Source organism: Pangasianodon hypophthalmus, chromosome 10 (assembly GCF_027358585.1).
Source record: "Pangasianodon hypophthalmus isolate fPanHyp1 chromosome 10, fPanHyp1.pri, whole genome shotgun sequence".
NCBI classification, from domain to species: domain Eukaryota; kingdom Metazoa; phylum Chordata; class Actinopteri; order Siluriformes; family Pangasiidae; genus Pangasianodon; species Pangasianodon hypophthalmus.
In genome coordinates, this window is record NC_069719.1 from 3,521,677 (window position 1) to 3,545,750 (window position 24,074).

At 37.8% G+C, this 24,074-nt stretch overlaps 1 protein-coding gene across 2 annotated transcripts in view; it reads right to left on the reverse strand.

Annotated features, from left to right (window-relative positions):
* Window positions 1-24,074, reverse strand: part of stac (SH3 and cysteine rich domain) — a 61,618-nt gene that overhangs the window by 33,104 nt on the left and 4,440 nt on the right. For both annotated transcript variants that reach the window (XM_053237726.1, XM_053237725.1), the window contains exon 2: window positions 15,187-15,514. In XM_053237726.1, the coding sequence (XP_053093701.1) occupies window positions 15,187-15,514 (328 nt within the window). The remainder of the gene's footprint in view (window positions 1-15,186; window positions 15,515-24,074) is intronic.

Genomic DNA, 24,074 nt, shown 5'->3' on the forward strand with positions numbered 1-24,074 from the left:
AGGAGTCCCAGAGGGACAACCAAAGAACCCTTCCTACATCGTAAGGATAACTGTAAACTCTTGAGGTTTCTTAAAGGGCTCATTGGATAATTAATGGTTCTTAGCTTCCAAAAAAAAGGGTTCCACATAGAACAGTTTCTGAGAAGGAAAAACTGTGGTAGGGTTCTAATGATGCCCTGAGAAAGACAAGCAAAGAACTCTTAACAGGATAACAGTACACTCTTAGAAAAAAAGGCTTTCTCAAGGGTTCTTCTGATGGTTATTTGTTCTAGCTTTTGGAAAGTTTTCTGAGAGAAAAAACAACACGGTTGTAGGGTTACCTGAAAAAGACAAGCCAAGAACCCCTAACAGGATAAAAGTATACTCTTAATAAAAAGGGTTTCTCATGGGGGTTCTTTCGATAGTTATTTGTTCTAGCTTTGTAAGGGAGGTTCTACTCAGAAGCCTTTTAGTTAAGGATCCCAACTGATGGACAACTGAAGAACCCTCAAGGCTACTGCTTAAGGATAACTGTAAACACGTAGAAAAAGGTTTGATGGTTTTAAAGGTTCTTTGAATACTTAGGCTCTACTTGGAACTTTTTCTGATAGTTAATAACTCTGTTGCAGGGTTCTAACTATCTTTTGATGGTTATTTGTTTTAGATTTATAAAGAAGCTGTACTTGGAACCTTTTATGAAAGGGAACCCCATCCATTTCAGGGGTTTTAAATAGAAACTTTAAGGATCCGTGCAGATGGACAACTAAAGAACCCTTAAAGGTACTCAGAATAACAAATAACTCAGAATACACTCTTAGGAAAAAAAAGGGTTACTCAAAGGTTCTTTAAGGGTTCATTGGATAAATAAAGGTTCCTCTTGGAATGATTTCTGAGAAGGAAACACTGTGGAGGGTTCTAAGGAATCTTTAAGGATCCCGCCAGAGAGACAAGCGAAGAACCCTTAAGCAAATGCTGGATAACTTTATACTCACAGAAAAAAAGGTTTCCTGAGGGTTGTTGATTTGCATTTGACTCTGTTGTAGGGTTCAATATATAACCTTTCAGGTTTCTCAAGGGTTCATTGTTTAATTAAGGGTTCTTAGCTTTCAAAAAAGGGTTCCACTTGGAACTCTTTCTGACAGGAAAACACACAGTTGTGTGATGAAATGAACTTTCTTGCTCGTGCTTATTATATCAAAACTCCTGAAACGTTAGTGCGAGTTACAAAATCAGGTTCTTGCTTTGTGATCTAAAATCCACAGATGTGTAACCCTGTAAATCACACACATAGCAGCTTCAAAGCAGAACCCGTCCCTTGTGCGCTCTCTCTCTCTCTCTCTCTCTCTCTCTCTCTGTGTGTGTGTGTGTGTGTGTGTGTGTGCGCGCACTATTACACAACGAGAATCCTCAGCCGGAGTGTTTCTTTATTCCGCTGTAAAATATTCAGTAGATGAGCAAATCTCAGGTGACACGAGACATCCTTAACCTCTGAACAGGAAATGAAGTCACTTGTCTCTCTGTCACACACTCACGCAGACTCCACACAGTCCTCTGGGCTTTAATTACACACGATGGAAAACAGTGACAAACACAAGTGTTACCTGAGCTGCAGAACTGATTTGAGTTAACGCTCTGGGTTCCCTCCGCTGACGGAACTGACACTAGATATGCACACACACACACACACACACACACACACACAAACCCACACACACACACACACATATGTGCAGAAGACAATCTGACTTCAGTTCAATCACATGCATATTTAATATCACTAGTCCCTGTGGAGCACTGAGTGTTTTCAGCATATTGTGTTCTACATTAGAGCTTCAAACTCCTGAAACAGGAAGTTGCACTAAAATCATAAAAACTAAACGAATAATTGAAGCTGTTATGTTTTTTTTTCACTGACCATCGGTATGTCCATCCCACACTGACACAGCGTTGTTAGTTAACCGAGAAAAACGTCTAATTGTTGATATGGTGAAGTTTTCTGTGAGAAAATTATTATTATTATTAGTATTATTATTATTAGTAGTATTATTTATGGAAGGAGTCACTTTGCAGCAGAGTTAAAGCTGTAACTTTATGCTTTCTGACATCTTCTCTGTAAGAGTTTACAGTTTCTCTGTAACATGACAAGCTGCAACACTCATTCCCTCCCCAACCTCTCTCTATTCTTTCTTGAAGAGATGAAAAAAAACCATAGAATATCATGTTAATGACAAACTGCAAAACGGAAACGTGTCAGAAAACTTACTGACTGTTACAAATGCGCTGACACTGGAGACTCCTTCCATACATATTCAATAAACATTCACACTAAACTTCACCATACCAACAATTACACGGCTTTGTTAAATAACAACGTGTTTTCGTTTATTATTAGTCTTACACTATGTGGATTGTCCACCATACAAGTGTAAGTTGTTACTATAGAAGCAATAACGTATTAGAACGAGCGCATTATCAGACATGTCGCTTCCTCCATCCTGCTGGTCTGTCATCTCTTTTAACACATATGCATGGACACACACACATACACACACTTTCTGGATTCATTGATTGTCAAGCGTCCTTTCCTTTGAAGCCGTGTGGATCGTTTCAGCCATTTTGACCCGTACACATCACCTCCGCTCAACGCTTCAAAAGAGCCTCATATCTGATGCGTTTCATTGATCTTTTCTATTATAGGCTCCTTTTCTGAGAGTGTGTGATGAAGGCTTGCTATAAATTCTTAGAATTACACACATCACACGGGAGACGCCGGACACGGAGTAATTTCCTGCAGTTAAAGCCTGGATGACTGAGTACACAGAAAATCTGACAAGCGGGAATGAGATGACTGGAAAAAAAACGTGTGCACTTTGATACGGATTTGAATCAGGAACGATGGAGGAGTCATGATTTTTCACAAAAGTCAACTTGTGGAGAATTTATACATATACATGCTCAAATGAAAAGTCAATATTTAATAATCTGTTTTACATTCTGATTCAAACAATAGGTTTGATACTGTAACATGCTACACATGCTACTCCTGAGATACCAGCGATCTCCTTCTGCTCTCAGGACCTGCCTGATCCTTCCTGATGTCCTACTTCTGGTTGGAGTTCTCATCAACTGGAAATCACTCGCTGCTGCTGAGGATGGACCAACACGGACAGCATAAAGTTATATGAGATTAGTGAGGATGGTACCACTTACAAACCATGAAGATGGCTCTGGACTTCAATTCATATGAACAGTTTTGCTCTCATGGCTTAAGCCTACAGTTGCTATGATAGCTTTAGGACTGCAATTGCCACAAACAGTTTTGCACTCAAGTCTCCATCAGTGAACAGTTTGATAACTCCAACAAAACAGACTTCATGTGAAAACTGTAATGAATTTCCTGGTTACACAATTGCACTATTTGTCCATGTAGTACATAGTTATAGAAGGAAATTATTTATAATCGCACTATCCGCTGTCACCCAGATGAGGATGGGTTCCCTTTTAAGTCCAGTTCCTCTCAAGGTTTCTTCCTCATGACATCTCAGGGAGTTTTTCCTTGCCATCACTGCCTCTGGCTTGCTCATTAGGGATAAATGCATACATTTAAAATTTATATCCTGGATTTATGTTAAAAGTGCTATACAAATAAAATGGAATTGAATTGATCTTCGGTAAAGATCCTAAAGTGAATGAGGTTTACTCAAGTTTTTTTCTAAAAAAAACAAAACAAAAAAAACCCAGCCTCAGCATACAAGTCTATACTTATAAACCAGGGGCTATATTCCCAAAATATCTTCAATTCAATTCTGTTTTATTTGTATAGCACTTTTAACAATAGACATTTTCACAAAGTGGCTTTACAGAAACCCGGATGGAGATTTATATTTAAATCCCTTGACAGAGTGCACAACGCTTGAGACGACTGACATTAGTATCACGAATCACCAACAGATTCCATCTATCGTGAAGGCTATCGAGTTGAACGACTTAAATTTAAATGTCTGTTGGAAAATGTGGTTTAAAATAACTTGTGTTCTATCACGTAATAGGTTTCCTTTTCACCTATTTTATACTGTACACAAACCTTAATAGCCTGCTGCCTGACTTCAGAGCAGAGCAACACAACATCTTTCTCTGATGTATCTTAGCATCCCTTGTCCGTGCTGCTGATAAAGATAAAGCTGCGAACAGCCCTATTCGGAATGGATTAGTTTATCAGGGGAAAGCCTGTAATAAATTTCTACAGCTCTTCAGTGATAAAATTCTTGCATCCGGACGGCAATAAAATCACCACAGGAGCAGTGAGTTTCTGGTGGGTTGTATTTTCTACGAACCCTTATGTTAGCGTCACGTGGTCACATGATCACGCTCCGTTCACATCATGGCACCCGAGTGGTCGAAGAGGCGCTGGAGTAGAGAGGAGATGCTGGCTCTTATTTCTGTTTGGGGCGAACCAAAGTTCCAGCAACAATTTGAAAATGCAATAAAATAATAATCACAAAATATCCGAGAAGCATCCGTTTTTCATTTCACGACTCACCCCCTTCTGTTTCCTCCAAGTCATCAGCGCTGCAGCCTTCACTGCTGCAAAGCCACGAGCAACACTATCGTCAATCTGCGATAGATATGGGGCACGACAGGACGATGGTATCTTGCACATGACCTCACAAGCCTGGGTCGAACTCCACGCAGGTCATTTAAATAATCTGAATGAGTCGCTCAAGAAATTGAGTTAATCTCCCAGCATTAGTTTATTCTGAATATGGAGAACTTTTTCCTTGTAAATTCTGCCGTAACTCCTGTGCTTAAGTCGCCAACTTTGAATACGGCCCAGAAGACGTAAACACAGCTACGCTTTCTTCAGTAAGATCACTCTTCCCTCACATGCACGGAAAATGGAGGCAATAGCTTATCAAGGGATACAGCGGATTTTATTTCTCTCGAATTTATGTAGGCCAGGTCGATTTTCCTCTTACAGAAAGGAAGCCATTCAGAGCCAATAAGCCATTAATCTTCAAGTTTGGGATTATAAATAAAGCCTAAACCTTTATTTAGTTCGATCTGTCTCTTTAGTTCTTTGGGTTTTCACACTTTTACTCTTCGTTTATTAATCATCTTCTTATTCCTCCATCCCTCCCTCTCTGTCTCTCTCTCTCTGTCTCTCTCTCTCTCTCTCTCAGAGGAAGATTGATGGTTCTTTTGCCAAGCCATAAATTCTCCTCTTCCTTCATCGCTTCCTGTCTGTTCTGGAGGTCTGTTCATAGTTACAGCAGATCAGTAAAGACACAGTCACTATTTCTACCCTGACTCTAGAATAACCAATACTGGGTTCTGATTAGTGTCGTGTGAACAGAAGCTTGAAAAGATGCAGTAGCTCCCTCAATAAAATGGAGTAAAAAAAAATGTAAAAAGGAATGATTTGGCCAAAAACCAGAAGTGTACATTGTCCCCTTTTACCCAAAACTGACTAACACACTGACTAGTTGCCGCTGTTGGGATTGTCGGCTAGTTGGGAAAAACAGCTAGACGGAGGGTTTATTTGAAAATATTTTCGACTAGATGAAGCCAATTCTACACTCAACTGTACAAGAGTACACTGGGAAAAATATTTCATGCCACGTATTGCACTTCACTATCCACTCTCACTCAGCTAGCTAGTTTTCAGGTGCTAGTGAAGCTGGAGTTGAGCGTGACGATTTAACTTTGGATCATTATCGGCTGTATCACATCCTCCATCCAAGGAAAGCTGCTCATTGAGCTTAAAGAGGGCTCTGTTGATGGACATGAGCTTCCACGCTGCGCACTCTCAGGTCCAGAATAGATGATTTTAGATGAAATATAAGACCATTAAAACTATTTCTAGACATATTTACTAATTTCAAGATTACATTTTTCTCATTCTATTGGCAGAATTTTGTGTCGTTCTAAAAATAAGCAAAACCTGCCAATAGAATAAGACAATTTCATGCTTGAAATTAGTAAAAATATCTAGAAATAGGCTTAATAATCTTACATTTGTATAAAAACAATCTAATAAAGCGGAATATTAGTTAAATGTGCCTGTATTCAAGGTAGTTTTACTTGCTTAGATTTCATTTTTTGCAGAACACCATGTCGTTAGGGAGTGTAATACGATACACTGATTTATTATTTTGCACATGTATTGTACCGAATTACTTATTTTTAACAGTAGCGTGTTAACAGTAGCGTGAAAAGCACTGGAAGCTGGAAATGTAATTATTAGACCATGTGTGGGTGTTAATTTAAGTGCAATTTAATGCGTTCTTTGCAGTTTTTAGTCAGAATTTAGCAGCACTAATGAAATAGCCTAAAAATAGCAATGTCCTGAATCATATTTTTGCTTTACCTGTTGAAAAAAACGACTACTATTTTGAATGACAATCCAAAAAAAAAGTCTCTGCTACAACTTGATTACATCTAGAATTAGACAATGTCTATTTCTTTCTTTCTCTCTTTTTTTTTTAATCAAACACAGCAAATTTTCCATTCAAGTTCCTTTCAATCTCCTCAGAGACTCACTGCATGTTTATGAGAACAGCCAACATGGGCCTGATCGTGTGGTCATTCTCCAACCCTCTTCTCCATCTTCCTGCTCAGCCTCATTACCCACAATGCACTGGGGTGCTGTAACGCCATCTGGAGCGGCTGTGGCGTGACTCGTCACCTCACCTGGGGATCACTGAATCACAGCGAACACTTCACCATCACTTCACCATCTCTATTAAACGGTTTTTAAAAAATATATACAGCCGTATTTCAATAAGACTAGAGTTCAAAAGCCTGATTGATGTTCAGTTATTAAATGTGATGTGTTCCTTATGCATATAATACAAGAAGTTCTCTTTACAGAATGAAACACAAGTCGCATGTCTTCGGTATGTCTTCCTTCACATTCCCTTGTCAGCGAGACCAAATGGCGACGCCCACACAGACTCTCACGAGGGAAACAGATTTGGACGTATTGTTTGGCTTCGCTTTATGACCGTCATAAATTGAATAACCATAAAGTGTAACCATGTAATAAAAAACCCAATGTAGCACATTTAAGCACTTTAGCACTTTATGAGACCATTACGGAGGTCCAAGCTAAAACAAAGTGCAGGATGGTTTTTTGTTTCGTTTTTTTTTTTTAAATCTCCATCATCCTCTTATTCTAGCTGTTAAGAATGTAAATGTTCTGTAAAATGTGTGTGTATCAAATCTGGATGTAGGGTGTAGACTGCAGATCTGACCGTGTTACAGCGTTAAGGGCGATCTGTCAATATTTAGGGGTGTAAATAAATGTTTCGACTGTTAGTAAGGATGCATCAATAACTTTTTTTTTCCAAGCTGAGTATCAGTACATGTTTTTCAGTACTCTTAAAAAAAATGATACCAGAATGTATAACATACTTAGTACTAATCAACGAGGTGCATCATGGAACAATTTATTTAGCTCCGTTTACACGTGCATGTTCATTAGACTACTACGCTCTCACTTCATAACGTTAGCTAGCTGTTTTCTTAAATGACATGAATTAGCTAGCTGCACAATTAGATTCAAAGCTTGTTCCAGGTTTTGTTTCACTTCGGAAGAGCGTTTCCGCACAGCTCTAAATAAAGAACGTGTCATTTTTTTGGCATTGCTTCAGTATCCCTCATTGTCTCAGCATCAAGAACAACATACTGGCTAAGCGCTGTTATTTTCACTCACCTAGCATGTGCTGCTAGCCATGAACTCCTCGTGCTGAGGTTTATGTTTAATTAAAAAAACATTCATACGCTAAATCACAGACATATTGCTACACACACAAATACCAGACAGACTGTTTAGGAATTACAGTACAAATGGTGTAATTATGTGTAACGGTGTTTACAAAGAACTGTATCTTTCACACGAGCAAACTAGCATGTGTTGTCTGTTTTGCGTGTTTGCGCTAATGAATATGAGGAGAATATTTTACCTGAACGAGAAAAAATGCAGAGCAAAAGGAATACAAATAGATTAATTGTGATACATTGTGATTTCCTGAAAGTCACTTCCACAATGGCAAATATGTGTGTGTGTGTGTGTGTGTAAATTAATACCACCAAAGGGCACGTATTTAATCTGCACAACAAAACTATAACATTTACAGATTTTAATAAAGAGAGAGAATTTAGTAAACTCATGTCTTTGTATATTACAATAATCGGAACATTTCTCAAAAGTAAAAATGTACTATTACCATGGTAACATTTTCCCCCCCAGACAGTCGCATCTCTGACAACAAAAGCAATTAAACCTTTCCATTGAAATAAAAAAAGTTCATTCACATTTACTTCATGAACAGAACACACACTCATGTCTACACTTTTTTATTTTTTCGACTCGGCATTATTCTTGAAGCATAATTACACACACTGTCTGAAGTCTCAGCTTTTCTATTCCGAGACTCTTTTTGTGATCCAAACCTGACATGAACTTGCGACCAACTAGAATGCACAAAAACCTCATTTACATATTGTTTCCTCCTCCTGCTTCACAGATGACATGAATTCATCTGATCGCACAGACTAATTAGAGTGCTTTATTTAGGATTTTGGGAAATCAGCGCTGAAGTGTAAGTAACAGCACCAAATTCTGTTATAAAGCTCAGGAATGTGAACAGAGACACACGTTTTACAAAATGAATACCACTGCTTTAGATATTGTAGTCTTATGCAATATTGTTGTCTTGTTTCAAATCTGCACAATAGCTTTCACATTTAAAACATTGTCCTTATTTTATTTGTTATTATTTATCCTTTAATTTCTACTGCACTCAAGTTCTTGAATCTTGGCCTTTATTTTTTTCGAGTGTCTTTTCTGAATGACTTGATTAATGACTTGATGTTTGTTACTTATTATCTCTGTGTAGTTTATTTATGAATTACCTTTCAACACATTCACGTGTTCTTCTCTTCCTCTCTCGCTCTCTCTTTCACTTTACTGCATCTGCACTGGCCCTGTGTCCATCCCTATAAACAGCCTGAGCTCATCAACAAGCGGTCTCATTTGCCCATCCGTCAAGCATTACCCTGCTTACACACACATTCATACACACACACACACACACACACACTTAGCTATTGTTGGGCCTGGATAAGATTTATGGAGGTATGTTAAGTAATGCTGCCAGATGATGTCAGACTTACAAGGGATACACAACATCTGTATAAATCACAGAGATGGGTGTGCCTTTACGATGCATACACGGTCATCACAATACATACACCTCTTTAATTTTATGGTCACGTGACCATAACATGTATATAGGCTGTACCTGTGCTAGAAACTCAATAACTTACCTAAAACTCCCAGGAGCATTGCTTCTCTGACACATCATTCATATTTTATTGCACTGTATTTTTAACTCAACACTTGGTTTCGGTGAGAGATGATAAAAAAAGGGCGAGCACTTCCTGGAGTGTCTTTATACTGAAGAAAAAAAGCCCAAATCCTCTTTTCCCATGGGATATAACAGAATCTTATAACAGAAATATATATATATATATCTCCCGGGATTATTTCTACTGCTCATTTTATAGTAGGTAAAATGCAGTAGAATCTTTACAGATGTGTGCGTGTGCAGTCTGTAAACAATGACTGATTCATATTGACTAAAATCTATTTATAAAGACAGATAACAACGTGATTATGAAGCCATGCAACTCTAAGACTGTCATCTACAGATGTAGCCCTCTTTGGAGAGGACTTGCAGCCCTTCATAATCAGGTTGCTATCTGTCTTTATAAATAGAGTATATATTTTGAACAAGTTGCTTGTTTATTTATGAATTGTCTTTCTCTCTGTCTCACATTTATATGTTTCTCATTTTCCTCTCTCTCTCTCTTTCTTGCTTACAGGTGGACATCTGCACTGATCCTGCGTCTGTCCATATTAACAGCCTGAGCTCATCAACAAGCGGTCTCATTTGCCATCCATTGGGCATTACCCTGCATACACACACACACACACACACACTTAGCATTCTCCTGTGCTTCGATCTGAGTGTTCCATTTGATTCTGTCTCACATGACATACTTACTGCACGCCTGTCAAATATTAGTATCACGTGGGTGACCTCTTATCTCACTAACAGACAACATTTCATTACCATCAAACCAACGAACATGAATCCTCTTCAGCTCCTGTTCCTCGAGGTGTCCCTCAGGGCTCGGTACTCGGTCCACTCCTTTTCATAACCTCCATGCTTCCCTTTGGCATTATTATTCACTGTCACGGCCTCATTGGTATGCGGATGACACACATCCCTAAAACTACACCAGATCAGCACTGTCCTGCCACCAGCTCTTCTTTATTAGCTTGGATACATGATCTGAAGCCCTTGATGCCTCTAGCGAGTGGGCAAATTAGTAGTCTGAGATAATATATCTAAAGTTACTAGATAATAAATTTATGATTTGTCCAGCCATGCACATGTTTGCACAGAACACATTAGTGTGTACACTAATAACATATATATATACTGAAGCTATAAAGGAAAAACAACTGTTGCTATACCTGACTGTGGTGTCACAGTATCACAATATCGTCTTTTCAAAAATTACATTATTACAGTCAGTTCAAGTGACAGGTTTGTCCACCACACACCCGCGCACACACAAATACACACGAATTCAGGTAAGTCTTGGGTGTATTTGTTCAAAAGATGGCTTCATGTATAAAATTGTTTGCTTTCAAATCATATTAGTTGGATTCGTTCAGCTCCTTTACCAATTCCGTATGCCATTTGATCATAATTTTGTGACAGGATTCTCAAAAAAACCCAAAAAACAAAAAACCCAAGACTCACGGAGTCACCAGAGTCCTTCCCTAGTCAGCGCCCACCATCACCGGAGTTCTAACCAGTCACACGTGTCCCTCGTCATCACACCTAATCAGCACCACATATAAGCACACGCTTCCATTCAGTCAGGCTACAGACCCTTACCTGCTCGCTGTTCTTCTGTTGTTCTCCAAGTTGTTACGAATCTGCCGTGTTGTGTGCATGTTTCCCTCCAGCTCTCTTTGTATTTCCCTAGACGCTGACTGTTCCGGGACGTGTGTTTCTGCCACAGCTCCATTCCCCGTCACCACGCTACCTCACCGGATCACCACTTACGGCATGCTACTCTGCACCTCACCGTCCCTACTTCTCTTTCCCTGTCTGTGTTTGTTTTCATTTACATAAATCTGCTTTGTGGAACTTTTACATCGCTGTCGGCGTGCCGTCTCTTACAGTGCCAGAGTTGTACATCCGCCAGTTTTCCCACTAAAGGTGGAATTTTACATCACGTATATTATTCACACACGTTAGAGAGAGCGTGCACGTGTCTTTGCAGCTGAACCTCGAGGAATAACTAGTGTACTGCCAATAAGGACAACTGTGAGTCATGCTGAAAAGTGAGTAATAAACATTTCTATGTGCTAATGAATCTGGCAGCAATGTGTGTAATTGTTCTGGGCTTCGTTATTGAAAAGCAAACATCATTGCAATATGCTGAAGTCCCTTAATACCTGCTTCTTAGTCACGGTGTATGATCTAACACTCATCTCACTGTTTAAAATTCATTTCTTTCAATTACTGTCTTTGGCGTTCATTCGGAGGTGAGTTATGTGCACAGAGAGAGGATTTAATACTGAGACTGTGGATATTGCTATTCAGACATCTGACTACAAACTACAAACCTTAAGAGCGTGACAAAAGTGATGCTGATGATGAAACATAGCTACTATAATGGTAGTAAAAACACTAAAGTTAATAAAGTTGCATAACATTAAACATAACTATAAAAAGATAGAAAGGATATGTCGTTCTTTAATAAATTAAAAATTGTTGCTGTGGTATCAGAGGAATAAAACACTTCAGGACATGCTGTTATAGGAAAATAATCAACTTTGTGGTGGTAACAGTAACTTGGCTTCATCGCACCACTGTGTCGTTGATTATTTTCGTTTAAGGGGTTTATTCCTTACTTACTGACTAAATGCAAAGCATTTAATCAAATATATCAATCTGTATGGATACTAAACACTGTCTTTTAGTTAAAATGACTTTCTAGACATCAACTTTGTTTGTCACTTAATAATATGACAAATACATACAGTAATATTTCAGTTATTATACTGTAAAAATGCCAAAACTGTAGCCCCTCTACTCAACAGAAGTACGCTCCCAAATTCTAATATTCGTTCCTCAAAGCCTCTCACGTTCCGAGTAAAAGTAGACTTACGAGCTGGTGAACAAAACCTTCATTACCTCTTCAGATCTGTCACTGACAAAGATGGCTAGCAGTTAATGTTAGTTAGATAGCTAGTTAGCAATAAATCATTTAGCTAGCAGTTAATGACCGCTAGCCAAAGAGCCGTAATTTTAACAACTCCTTGTTAGGTAACGTTAGCTAAGTTGGCTAGGACCACACATGCAGATATTTGCCAAACTGTTCACCTACAACTAGTGTTTTGTTCTCCAATGGGACACGTGATGGAGGAAATCATTAAAAAAAAAAATCCCTGAAGTTGAATAAACGAGGCGTCAACTGTTCCCATGCACATTTCACCACGTCCTGTTATAGAAACAGTTACAGATCAGGTGCTCTTTCAGGCCCCGCCCACACATATATATTTGTATATTTTAACTACACGAAAATGATGTTTTGGGTCACTGAAAATAAAGAATTGAAACCACCCTCCATTTTAAAAGTTGTACAAAGTTTCACTGGTTTTGTAATGGACCAGAAAAACAGTGTGAACCTGTACACACCCTTTGCGGTTTTGTGTGTGTGTGTGTGTGTATGTGTGTGGAATGTGTTAGGACTCCGGTTGTTACTCTGTGATCTCAAAACCTCAAAAACATTCATTCTTCTGGAGCTCTTTACAACCCTGTTTTTTCTGTCAGTAGGGCGGCGCTTTTAACGTCCCCTGTGGTCTTAACTGGCTAGTTTCCAAACACTCTGGGTGTAAAAGTAGAACATTTGCACAGTGATAGCCGACGACCGCCTGCTATGTCGGACACGCAGCGCGACTGAGGCCGACTGACCCTCTTTATAGAAGTTTCCAGAAAGAACTACGTTATAGAGACAGATCCAAAGCGCACAGATCATCTGAGGGTTTACTACAGACAGAGAACACATGCTGTGGTACTGTGTGTGTAGTAAATATCACATTTCCCCCACTTATAACACAAACACAGTGAACAACACAATTCAGTGATTAGCAATATTTCTCTTAGCATCAACTTTTGTCAGAAAAAAAAATCAGTTGATTATATACATTACATATCTTTCATAACAAGCATTCTGTAATAATGTTTACACTAAACACAGTCAGTAAACTAGCAGTCAGTAAACTAGCTGTTACTGTGTTTTGTTTATTGCTAGTTAGCTGGCTAGCTACTGAAAGATAGGCAAAGTTAGATAGCAGTTAATATTAGTTAGCTAGCCAATCAATAGTTGACCAGTTAGGTAACAGCTAACATTTACTTAGATAACTAATTAATAATAGATAAGTTAGCTAACACTTAATGTTTGATATCTACTTATCAATAGACACGTTAACTATTGGTTAGTGTTATTCTGATAACTAATTAACAAAACCTAAGTTAGGTAGAGGTTAATGTTGGTTAGATAGACAATTAACAATACATAATTTAGCTTAATGTTTGATATTAGTTAGCTAATTAAGTTAAATAGCAATACATAAGTTAGCTTAATATTGGTTAGATAGCGAATTAACAATAGACAGGTTAGCTAGTGGTTAATGTTTGTTAAATAGCTAATTAACAATAGATATGTTAGCTAGGAGTTACCATTATTTAGATAGCTATTTAGCAACAGACAGGTTAGCTAATGGTAACATTAGTTAGTTAGCTAATTAACAATGGACAATTTGGCTAGTGGTTGATGTTAGATAGCTAATTAATGATAAGTTATCTATTGGTTAATATCAGTTAGACAGCTAATTGCCAATAGATAAGTTAGCTAGATTTTAATGTTAGATAGCTAAATAACAGGAGCCAGATAGTGAAGATAGCGAATGGATGATGTTAGTTGAATAGTTACTTAACAATAGATACATTAGCTAGTGGTTTGTATTAGTTAGATAGCTAATTAACAACAGACAAATTAGCTCACAGCTAATTATGTAAACAAGCATCAACCAGAACATCCCACTAGTGGTCAGAAAATGTTAGCTAAGATGGCTAGGATGCTAGTGTTTTAATCAAAATAAACCACAAAGGATATTTTTTACTTTTACTATCGACATATATACCATATATCTGTTTCATCAAAACCATGCTTTTAATGAAGAATGTTAGAGAAAGCACATTTTCCTATTTTACTGTATGCTAATTTAAGATAAATTCTCCAAAACATGTCCTGATTTTGCCAAGTCACAGACGTGTCTGTTCACTTTGTGGTATTAAAGAATTGTTATAATAGTTTTTAATTGACTTAAAACTTGATATACTAGTTTAACAATACTAGCTAAGCTAGTCAGCTACGTAAACACTGCTCTGTCCTGATGTTAGCTAACAAATTTGTCAGGTTGTAAAATAATTTTGCGTCACATTTACAACAGAATATACACACTGTTTTCTGAAAACATTTTCTGAAATTATAGAGTATTCCAGGAAAAGAACATGTTTAAATTCCCGTGTAAGAAGCGTGAGGCAACATTAATACTGTGTCTCCAGGATTAGCGTTATTATTAGCTATCTGGTGTTATAACACATAGCTGTTGAATGCTTGAATCTGATTGGTCAGAAGTGCGGATTATTGTCCTAAAGCAGCACATAACCAAATGTTTCATTCCTTAGTAAAGTAGCTAGCCAGGCTTGCTAGCAAGGAAGCTAAGATTAGGATAACTACTATATTGTATAATGTAAACTAGTAGACAAGGTTACTAGCAAACTCGCTAGCTAGCATTATGTAGAATTGTTGTCATATTGTCGCTACCCTTCTTGACACACTTGTCATTCGGTAAATTCAGGATGATTAATATTATAACACTGGTTGATGGCTAGTTTTCTTTAAATAGATAAACTCCACCTAGCTTTGATTAGTTCAGTCCAGTGCACGTGATCACACTGTAGCTTAGCATTAACAGATAATTCTGTAACTTTAATGGCTTTTATTAAAAATGATATAAATCTCATTAGCATACGAACCACATGGTCTTACCTACAATCATATGGTTGCAGACGTCGCAGAAGTGCGGCTTCTTGAACGTGTGCTCCAGGAAGGTGTGTGCCGTGGGGTCAGGTGGACGCGGCGCACGAGACGGCGAGCAGATGGTCAGGGGAAGTCCAGACGGCATCGTGGGAGGCGGAGTGAGGGGCGGGATGTAACAGGACTCGGGCGGAGCCGAAACAGACACCCCAATGGTACTTAGCTGTCCTGTGCTGCTGCTGTTGCTAACCTCGGGACTCGGACGCTGGAAGAAGTTGTCGGCGCTTTTGCTGCGGAGGCTCTTGGTCCTGAAGGAAAGCGAGCGCTTCAGCTTCTGCAGCTAAAAGAGACACAAGAGAGAAAAACGTATGATAAGTTTCCCTTGTACGCATGTATACAGACAGGTATGCTGTCATGACAATAAAACTTTATAGAGTACTGTGTGAAAACGTTCCTCTTTCTGAGCTAATGTCTTCAGCTCTGTAGCTAGCATGTGGTTTGATGAGCTACCTTTAGCTAAATTATTTCCATGAACGTGACATGTGACTGGATGAAAAACAACAGAGAATCTGCTACAGAAGACACATTGGTCCATGTTCAGAAATCTAGTCACTGAAATACGGCCATTTTTTTTCCATATTTTCAATATGTTTTTATTTTGAACTTTAGGCTAATAAAACCGGAGCTAATAAGATAAGAGCCTGAATCCTAAAAGCCGACTGATTGAAGCAACGTGCTGGAAAACAGAACGCCGGTCTATTCTGGACACCAGATGTCCGTACCTGATGCGCACCTGCTGCTGTTCCAAGAACAAATTTATTGAGCGTCCCACTTCACACAGCTAACAGGTTCATCCCGCTGAAATGGAGGCTCCAAACTCTGTACAGTTCCCTTCCAGAACTCCTCATCATGGCCTAATGAAGGACCAACATAGGCCTCATTTGCTCTGGAGTTATTAATGAAGCACAGAGCGGGAACAGGACAGCGAGAGCTCGAGAGAGGAGACAGGTTATCATCTGTCTCTCCTGATACATAACCTCTTTATGAGCTGCACATTACCCAAGACATCAATCACTCGTCTAAATTAGCAGACAAAGCCCAGCAGGATCCTCGTTAGGCTAAAAAAGAGCTCCCCTATGCCACTAAGCCATGGCGATTAAGGAAAGATTAGGAAACAGAAAATTAGGGATGAATATTAAAATGCAAGTGGATGCACACAGATGGATTAGTCTGATTCAGATGTCTCAGCCGATGCGTCAGACATTATCCCCTGTTCCTTATACAGTGCACTACTTTTCAGAGGTCACCAAAAACATGGTGCTGAAATTTGAGTGCACTCATTCAATCCCACAATGCACTTTGATAATGTACAATGTACCCATAATGCAGTGCATTGTTTGATTCGGTTCGCTCGCACCTTCGCTGAATAATTAACTGCTTTTGGATTAACTTTTTTCTGTTGTCATTTCTATACTTATACGTGTTCAATTACTTTACTGTCTTTAGGTTTGATTCACTGTTTGATTCATTTGAGTCACGTGAGTGATAATCTCACACACACACACACCACACACACACCACATAAACACAAACCTGTTCCCTATAATAGTGTTTTATGTAGTTCTACATAGGTACTACAGTGCCATTTCCAACAGCGATTCTGATTCAGATATATAACTTTGATTTCGTATTTACTAATCTGATTCAGATCTATTTCTACGATTCATATTTAATAGTGTGATTCAGAACTATTATGATTCTTAAACTCAACCGTTTTACTCAGATGTATCACTGTAGCTCAAATTCATCGGACTGATTCAGATCTGTCAGTAGGAATCATATGAAGCACTGTGATTCAGATTTATTCAATGTGATTCAAACTGTTCAAAGCCATTCAGCTTTAACTATTTGATTCTGACCAATTTGATCAATAAAGTTTATACATCAGTGTGGTTTAGATGCATCATGTGATTCAGATTCAACAGTCAGATTCAGATTCATCAATGTGATGAATGGAACAAATTTCAGATTTATCACTGAGTCAGATTTATCAATGTGGTTGATTTGGATTTAAAAACATGGCTTAAATGTATCAAATGGATTCAGATATATCAGTTTGATTCAGATGTATCAGTGTGAAACACATTTGTTAGTGTGATTCAGATTCAAAAATTGATTCAAATGTATCAAGTGGATTCCAATTTATGTGTGATGCAGATTTATCAGAACGATTCAGATACAAAAAAAGGATTCACAAATCAGCACAATTCATATTCAAAAATCTGATTCACATGTATCAATTCGATTCAGATGTGTCAGTTAGATTCAGATTTATCAGTGTCATTCACATTTATTAGGGCAATTCAGATTCAAAATGTGATTAAAATATATCAGTTGGATTCTAATTTATCAGTGAGATTCAGATTTATCAGAACAATTCGGACTCAAAAATATGATTCAAATGTATCAAGAGGACTCACAATTCACTGATCAGTGCAATCAGTCACATTTATCAGTACAATGCAAAACTGATCTAACTGATTCAGACTGATTTGCAAGATTCAGATTCAACAAAGTGATTCAGATTCGTTAGGGCGATTCAGATTCAAAAATATGATTCAAACATATTAATGCGGTTTGGACTGATCAGTGTGATTCACATTTATCAATACAATGCGCGACTGTTAGAATCTGGTTGAGATCGATTCTGATTTAGATTAAACAAAATGATTCAGATCGTATCAGCGTGATTCATATTTTTTAAAAAACAAAAGATTTAGATGTATCAGTATCATCAGATTTGCTGCTGTACTCCAGATTATCAGTGTGTTTAACCCAAATTCATCTCGTCAGCTGCTTTTGGCATGTGCTTGAGGAGAGGTGTTATAATGCGGACAGAGAAAAGCACACACACACACACACACACACACACACACACACACACACACAGGTTCTCTGCCAAAGCCCTAGTTTTAAATACAGAATGCTTCCTACTTTTGGTAGAAAGAATGTCAAGCTTTGTGTATCTTCATTACAGTACATTAGAATTATATACTATATATTGCATCCATTGCATTACCGAAATTATCATTATATAATTATTTAGAACATAATAAAGTACATTATCAGATGCACTGTGTAAAATAATTAGCTCTTTAACACACTTTCCAGACCTACACGCTCGCTCATCTCCTCCAATCAGAGCATGGCATTTAATTTATTGAATTTATTCAAGGCCATGTGTGATGTCCACCTATCACTCGTGGACCATCAGAATTTGAATATGACTGATGGATCACTCAGCTCCTCCCATAACACACACACACACACCACTTATTACATACACACCACCTCCATCCTGCACACAAGCTCCAGCAGCCTCCGAAAGTCTGCACACTAATGATAACAGCAACTTTGATGATATGTAAGGAATAAAACTCTGTATCGTGCTGTTAAAGGAAAATAATCAACAACAGGGTGGTGTGATGTTACTGTTAACACTGTAAAGTTGACTATTTTCCAGTAACGCCTCCCTGAGTGTTTTATTCCTCTTATAACTCAGCGATTTGCCAACTATTACATATTGCTCATACTTTTTATCTGTTTGTAGTTACTTTTAGTGTAACTTATTTTATAATGCTATAAACAACCACTTTTTTCTTTCTCTTGCAGTTAATAAGACAAAAATGTGTAAATATGTATATACACACACACACACACACACAAGAAATGCTAGTCAAAGCACAACCACAGCTAACAACAGGCAAAACATTTTCAATGTATTCATTAAAATGAGGAGAATTTGATTTTTAAACAAACATTTAAATGCTGAGTTTGTTTTCATTTCTATTAGGCTCAATTTTCTATTCAATTCCAATTTTTTTTCCTGCCATGGTGTCGCTTTGTCTCCCTGCCAGCTTCTTAAACTTCACGACACATCACCACTTCTGTTTGACTCCCCGCTGTCCTGCCTAAACACCATCCTGGACCTATTTTTTAAAACTGTTAAACTGTTAAACTGTTACACACATGCAGATTGTCTCAAGGACTAACACCTCGTATTGACTCAGTCAGAGAGTTTCACGTGCCAGAAGTTTAATTACGTTCATTCACAATATGTGCAGCTGATTTGCTGATAGAGGACACAAGCAGGACAAACACACACACACACACACACACACACACACAAACAGTAAATTTTATAACTCAATCAGTCTGTGGAGCCATAAAACAGTCCAGACTGTGTGTGGACAGAATAAGAGATACAGAGTGTGTGTTGGAAAGTGTGTGTTGAAACATGGCACTCAGGAACACAAATACACTCCTAACACACACTGCTACCTACTAAATCATACTGACTCAATAAATAAATACACTCCTGACAGATGTGCTGTGTGTCTCTATTGCTTTACATTAGTGAAAAATAATGGAATTTGTTGGAAAAGTAGAGCTCGATAAACATTTTTTTGAAGACTCATGGTGTCTATTTGTATATCTTTGTATATTTGAGAAAGCATGGTGTATTGTGTCAAATTATAAATTATGTAACATTATAAAATGTCCACATTTTACTCGACTCAAGCTGTTTTTCCAGCATGATCTCACACTATTCACTCGACTCATTTCATACGAAAAATGATAAAGGCTAAAGTTAAAAGGGGCGGGGTTAACATTCATACCTTTTACTAAAACTTCATTTGCATCATTTTAAAACAAACAAAACAAAATCCAACCACACAGTTAATGTTCATTTGAATTCATTCACAATCAAGCTTTATTGATTTTTTCCCATTAAGTAGCTCTAATGTATAAATAGCTAATAAGTTAATTATTAATATTCATAATTGTTAATAAGTAAGGAATATCTATTTCCTATATCAGCACGCTCTCCTGAATGACACATCATACATGTTGTATGATGTGTTTGTAGTTACGTTTAATGTTGTGGAACGTCTGTGAAGTTCCTGTTCTCTCTTACGTTATAGCAGCTGTAACCAGTCATTCCCTCACCAGCCTCTTTTTTCTCTCTCTAGAAGTTTAAAAAAAAAAAAAAACGCTAAGTGTAAACTCCTCTGTCCTGAAGACTTTTTTGTGGGCGGAAAACGTCTGACTGTTACAAAGTGCTCACACTGGAGACTCCTTCCATAAATGTTAAATAAAAGGCTCTGTATCAACAATTATACATGATTTTTAAATATGTTTATGTGGAGCGTCTACCATTCAAGTCCCTGTGTTGACAGATAGATAGATAGATAGATAGATAGATAGACAGATAGATAGATGTACTTTATTTATCCCTGAGAGGAAATGTGGGAGTTATGTATAATATATTAGAGCAAGCGCATTAATATAAACCTGCGATTTGCAGCTGCTCTACTGTCAGAGCTGCTGTTATAGAAAATTAATCAACACTTTCTGACCAATCAGAATCCAGAACTCAACAGCGCTGTGGTAAATACATTTATGAAGTATTCCTCCACATGTTTTTGTGCCAGACTGTGTGGGATTACTCATGTGCACACTGCATATGCTTGTTTAAGGTTAATGTGTCACCTTTTGACACCTTTTGACACAAATATTCTTACGTTACTTGTTAGAATTCCTGCTTACTTTACTATACGACTACAATTATAGAATTATTTACTGAGTCAGTTCCTAGCGTCATATTAGTACCCGTCAAAGGTTTTCACAGCTCTGTTCTTTGTCACTTTTTGCTCTTGTGATGTGCTAGCACGCTGAAAATGGTCTCTCTCTCTGTCCAACAAACACACAATAATTAATCCAGCACCCAAAAATAAACGATTTTGTCCCTCAGAGAGACGTGAACGAGTGAAAGAACGAATGCAGCGCAGGTATTTCCGTGCTGACAGCAGGCAGAAATTGAGTTAGGACAAAAACAAAAGATGAGTTACTTCCCCACACGGCTGTTCATTGTTTATGGAAAACGAGCTTAACCCAAACAGTGGCATCATCCACGTGGGACGGAGAACGCACGTGCCACACGGCTCTCGTTACGGAGGCCGGGAAATGTGCAGGAAGAACTTCTGTTCTCACGGAGAGATAAGATAAAGATCAGCGCTTTAATCCGAGCCCTTTATAAGAAACTGCAGACGCTGGATGTCTGGGGTGGTCTAAATAAGATCATGCCTAATTTAGTGTAATTTAATTTAACTGTGTAATTGAGTGCAGGACTTTTGTTTCAGACTCAGATTCTGGGTCAGATTAGAAAAACGGTGCTGCATTTTTAACACTGTACCTTCATGCGTTTACTCCAGAACCCGATAGGTTCAAGATAGAAAGTACTGAAGTAACTACTTTCCTATAATTAAATATCAGTTTAGATGATTTGTACTTTAACAGCCTAATTTAGCAGAATATTACTACTATCATTAGTACTCTTAATTAAAGGTTTGGCCTTCCAAGAACTTGTTAAATGAATTTTTTTTTCAATTTTTTCAGTTGAATTAAGACCATTTCTTTGCATTTTATTTTTATTTATCCCACACTTCTGAATGTGGAATCCTCTATTCTGATTGGTCTGAGAAAGAGTTGGTTAATTATCTGCATGTGTAATTGTTGATATGGTGAAGTTTTGACATTTACTGAAGGAATCTCCAGAGGTAAAGCTGTAACATTCACACATCTTCAGGACAGAGGAGTTTAGGCTTTTACCGGTTTTACGGTAACATGACAAGCCGGGTGTTTTTTTTTTTTTTTTGGTTTTTTTTTGTCTTATTAACCTTATAAAAGAGAGGCGGGTGAGGGAACAACCATTTATAGCTGCTATAAGATAAGTGAGAACAGGAACTAACTTGTTTTGTGGACATTCCACAACATTAAATGTAACTATAAACTAATTAAAAGTATCATGTCATTCTTTAAGAAATAAAAATTCTAATTGTTGGTAAACTGCTGTGGTGTAAGAGAAATAAAACACTCCAGGACGTGCTGCAGCTCTGAGGTGGTAAGAGTAACTCCACTTCATCACAACACCACGTTGTTAATATTTTCCTAACACACCACGTCCCCAAGTGTTTTATTCTTTACTTAACAGACTCGCACCCTTGTTGACCCAGGATTGTCTCTAACTCGGCTAAATCAGGATGCAGACACGCAAATTTCCTTTATTGGTGTCAGCAATTTGCAGAAACGCATCCACACAGATGGCACCAGCGTCGGTCTGTGAAAGCGACAGCTGTATTGGCGAAGCTCAAACGGAGAGACTCTATTCCCCGGGAGAGGACTTAATGAAATTATTTCACACTAAACCTATTTACTGGAGTTAATTCTACATTTCCTATGAATAACGCACTCCACGTTGAAGATCAACCTTGTTGTTGTTGTTAATATTGTATTAGAGTACTGCCCTTGCATTGTGACTATCCATTAGCCAGTAAAGGCTTTTTCCCCTTAACATTTGCGCTACGATATAAACAAGAACAGTACAGAAGGGATTATTTTGGGCTAACAAGCCAAACAAGAGAAACACAAATATAAATCTTGGCTATCTTCATATTTATTGAGAACTGAACACATATTTCCTTTATAAATGAGGTTAGAGCATGTTACTGTAAAACTGCACTGGTTAACAGTCAAGTGAGATTCAGAAAGTATATCTTTAATACTGATTTAGAACAGGGATTTTAAAATTTTGCAGACTTTATATCTTAAATTTTTCAAGGTCTTCTGTTTATGTTTTTGAGAAATCTTTAGATTTTAGACTTTTAGATTTTACTTTTTGTTTAGCTTTGAGAATTTAGATCTTTGAAGTTTAGATATTTTAATACTGCGGAGTATCATCGAGCATGTTATGTAATGCAATGTTATGTAATGTTTTGTTACGTTATGTTACATTACGCTGTTTTATGTTACGTTATGTTATTTTAGGTTATGTAATGTTAGGTTATGTTATGTTACGTTATGCTATGTTATGTTATTTTATGGTATGTAATGTGATGTTGTCTTGTATGTTGCACACTGGATGGATAAAAGTCTGATAAAAACTGATTGGATGTCTTTATCTGATAAAAATAGTGGTGTTCAACCCAAAGCACACCACAGGTCACCAATACATGCTGATAAAATGTGATAAAATGTGATTTAATGCCAGTGTAAAATAATAATATTTCTATTACTGTATGAAAACTACATTTATATCACAATATCCAACCTGCATGAATCATTTTTGTTCTAGCCTCGGCAGGCAGCATTTTTTCAGCTATAATTAATGAGTCCTTAATTTTAACAAATGTAAAGGAGTGACCTTCTCCAAGAACATAATCCCATAATCCTTTTCACCGGATGAGAGTTCTGTGAAAGTTTGTAGGACACAGTGGACAAAAGTGTCACACTAACCCAATTACAAATGTTTTAAAATGTACTATTGTGTTAATGTTGTAAACTTTGAGACACACTAAGTATGTAACACTTTTACAAACCGGAATAGCGACACGCAAGACAAAAACAGCAATCCAGCAGTGCATCTGTCTAATTCCACTGACCTGTCCGATATTTTCAAGCTAATTGTAGCACTCAAGGCCACAGCTGACCCAGTTAGTTGGCGGAGAGCTGTGAAACAGCCAGAAACGCCAATACGGGTGACAAAGCGCATCCCACGAGCTCGCCTACCACATCACAGATCCATCTGACTCGTCTGCTCGATTTATGCATCATGAAATGAAAGACATTAGGAATCACGTCACACCAAGCTAAAAATAAATCTGGATCCTTTCACTCAATATGAAAAGCCATTTTTGGACAAAAAAAGAGAAGTGCAATGATTTAAATAATAAGCATGAACTCTGCCAGCCTTGTCCTTGTCAACTAGACAACATCGTCACTACGCCTGAGTGTACACGCATCACTCTTTTAAGTGAAAAGCAGCTTTGATGTCTATTCTT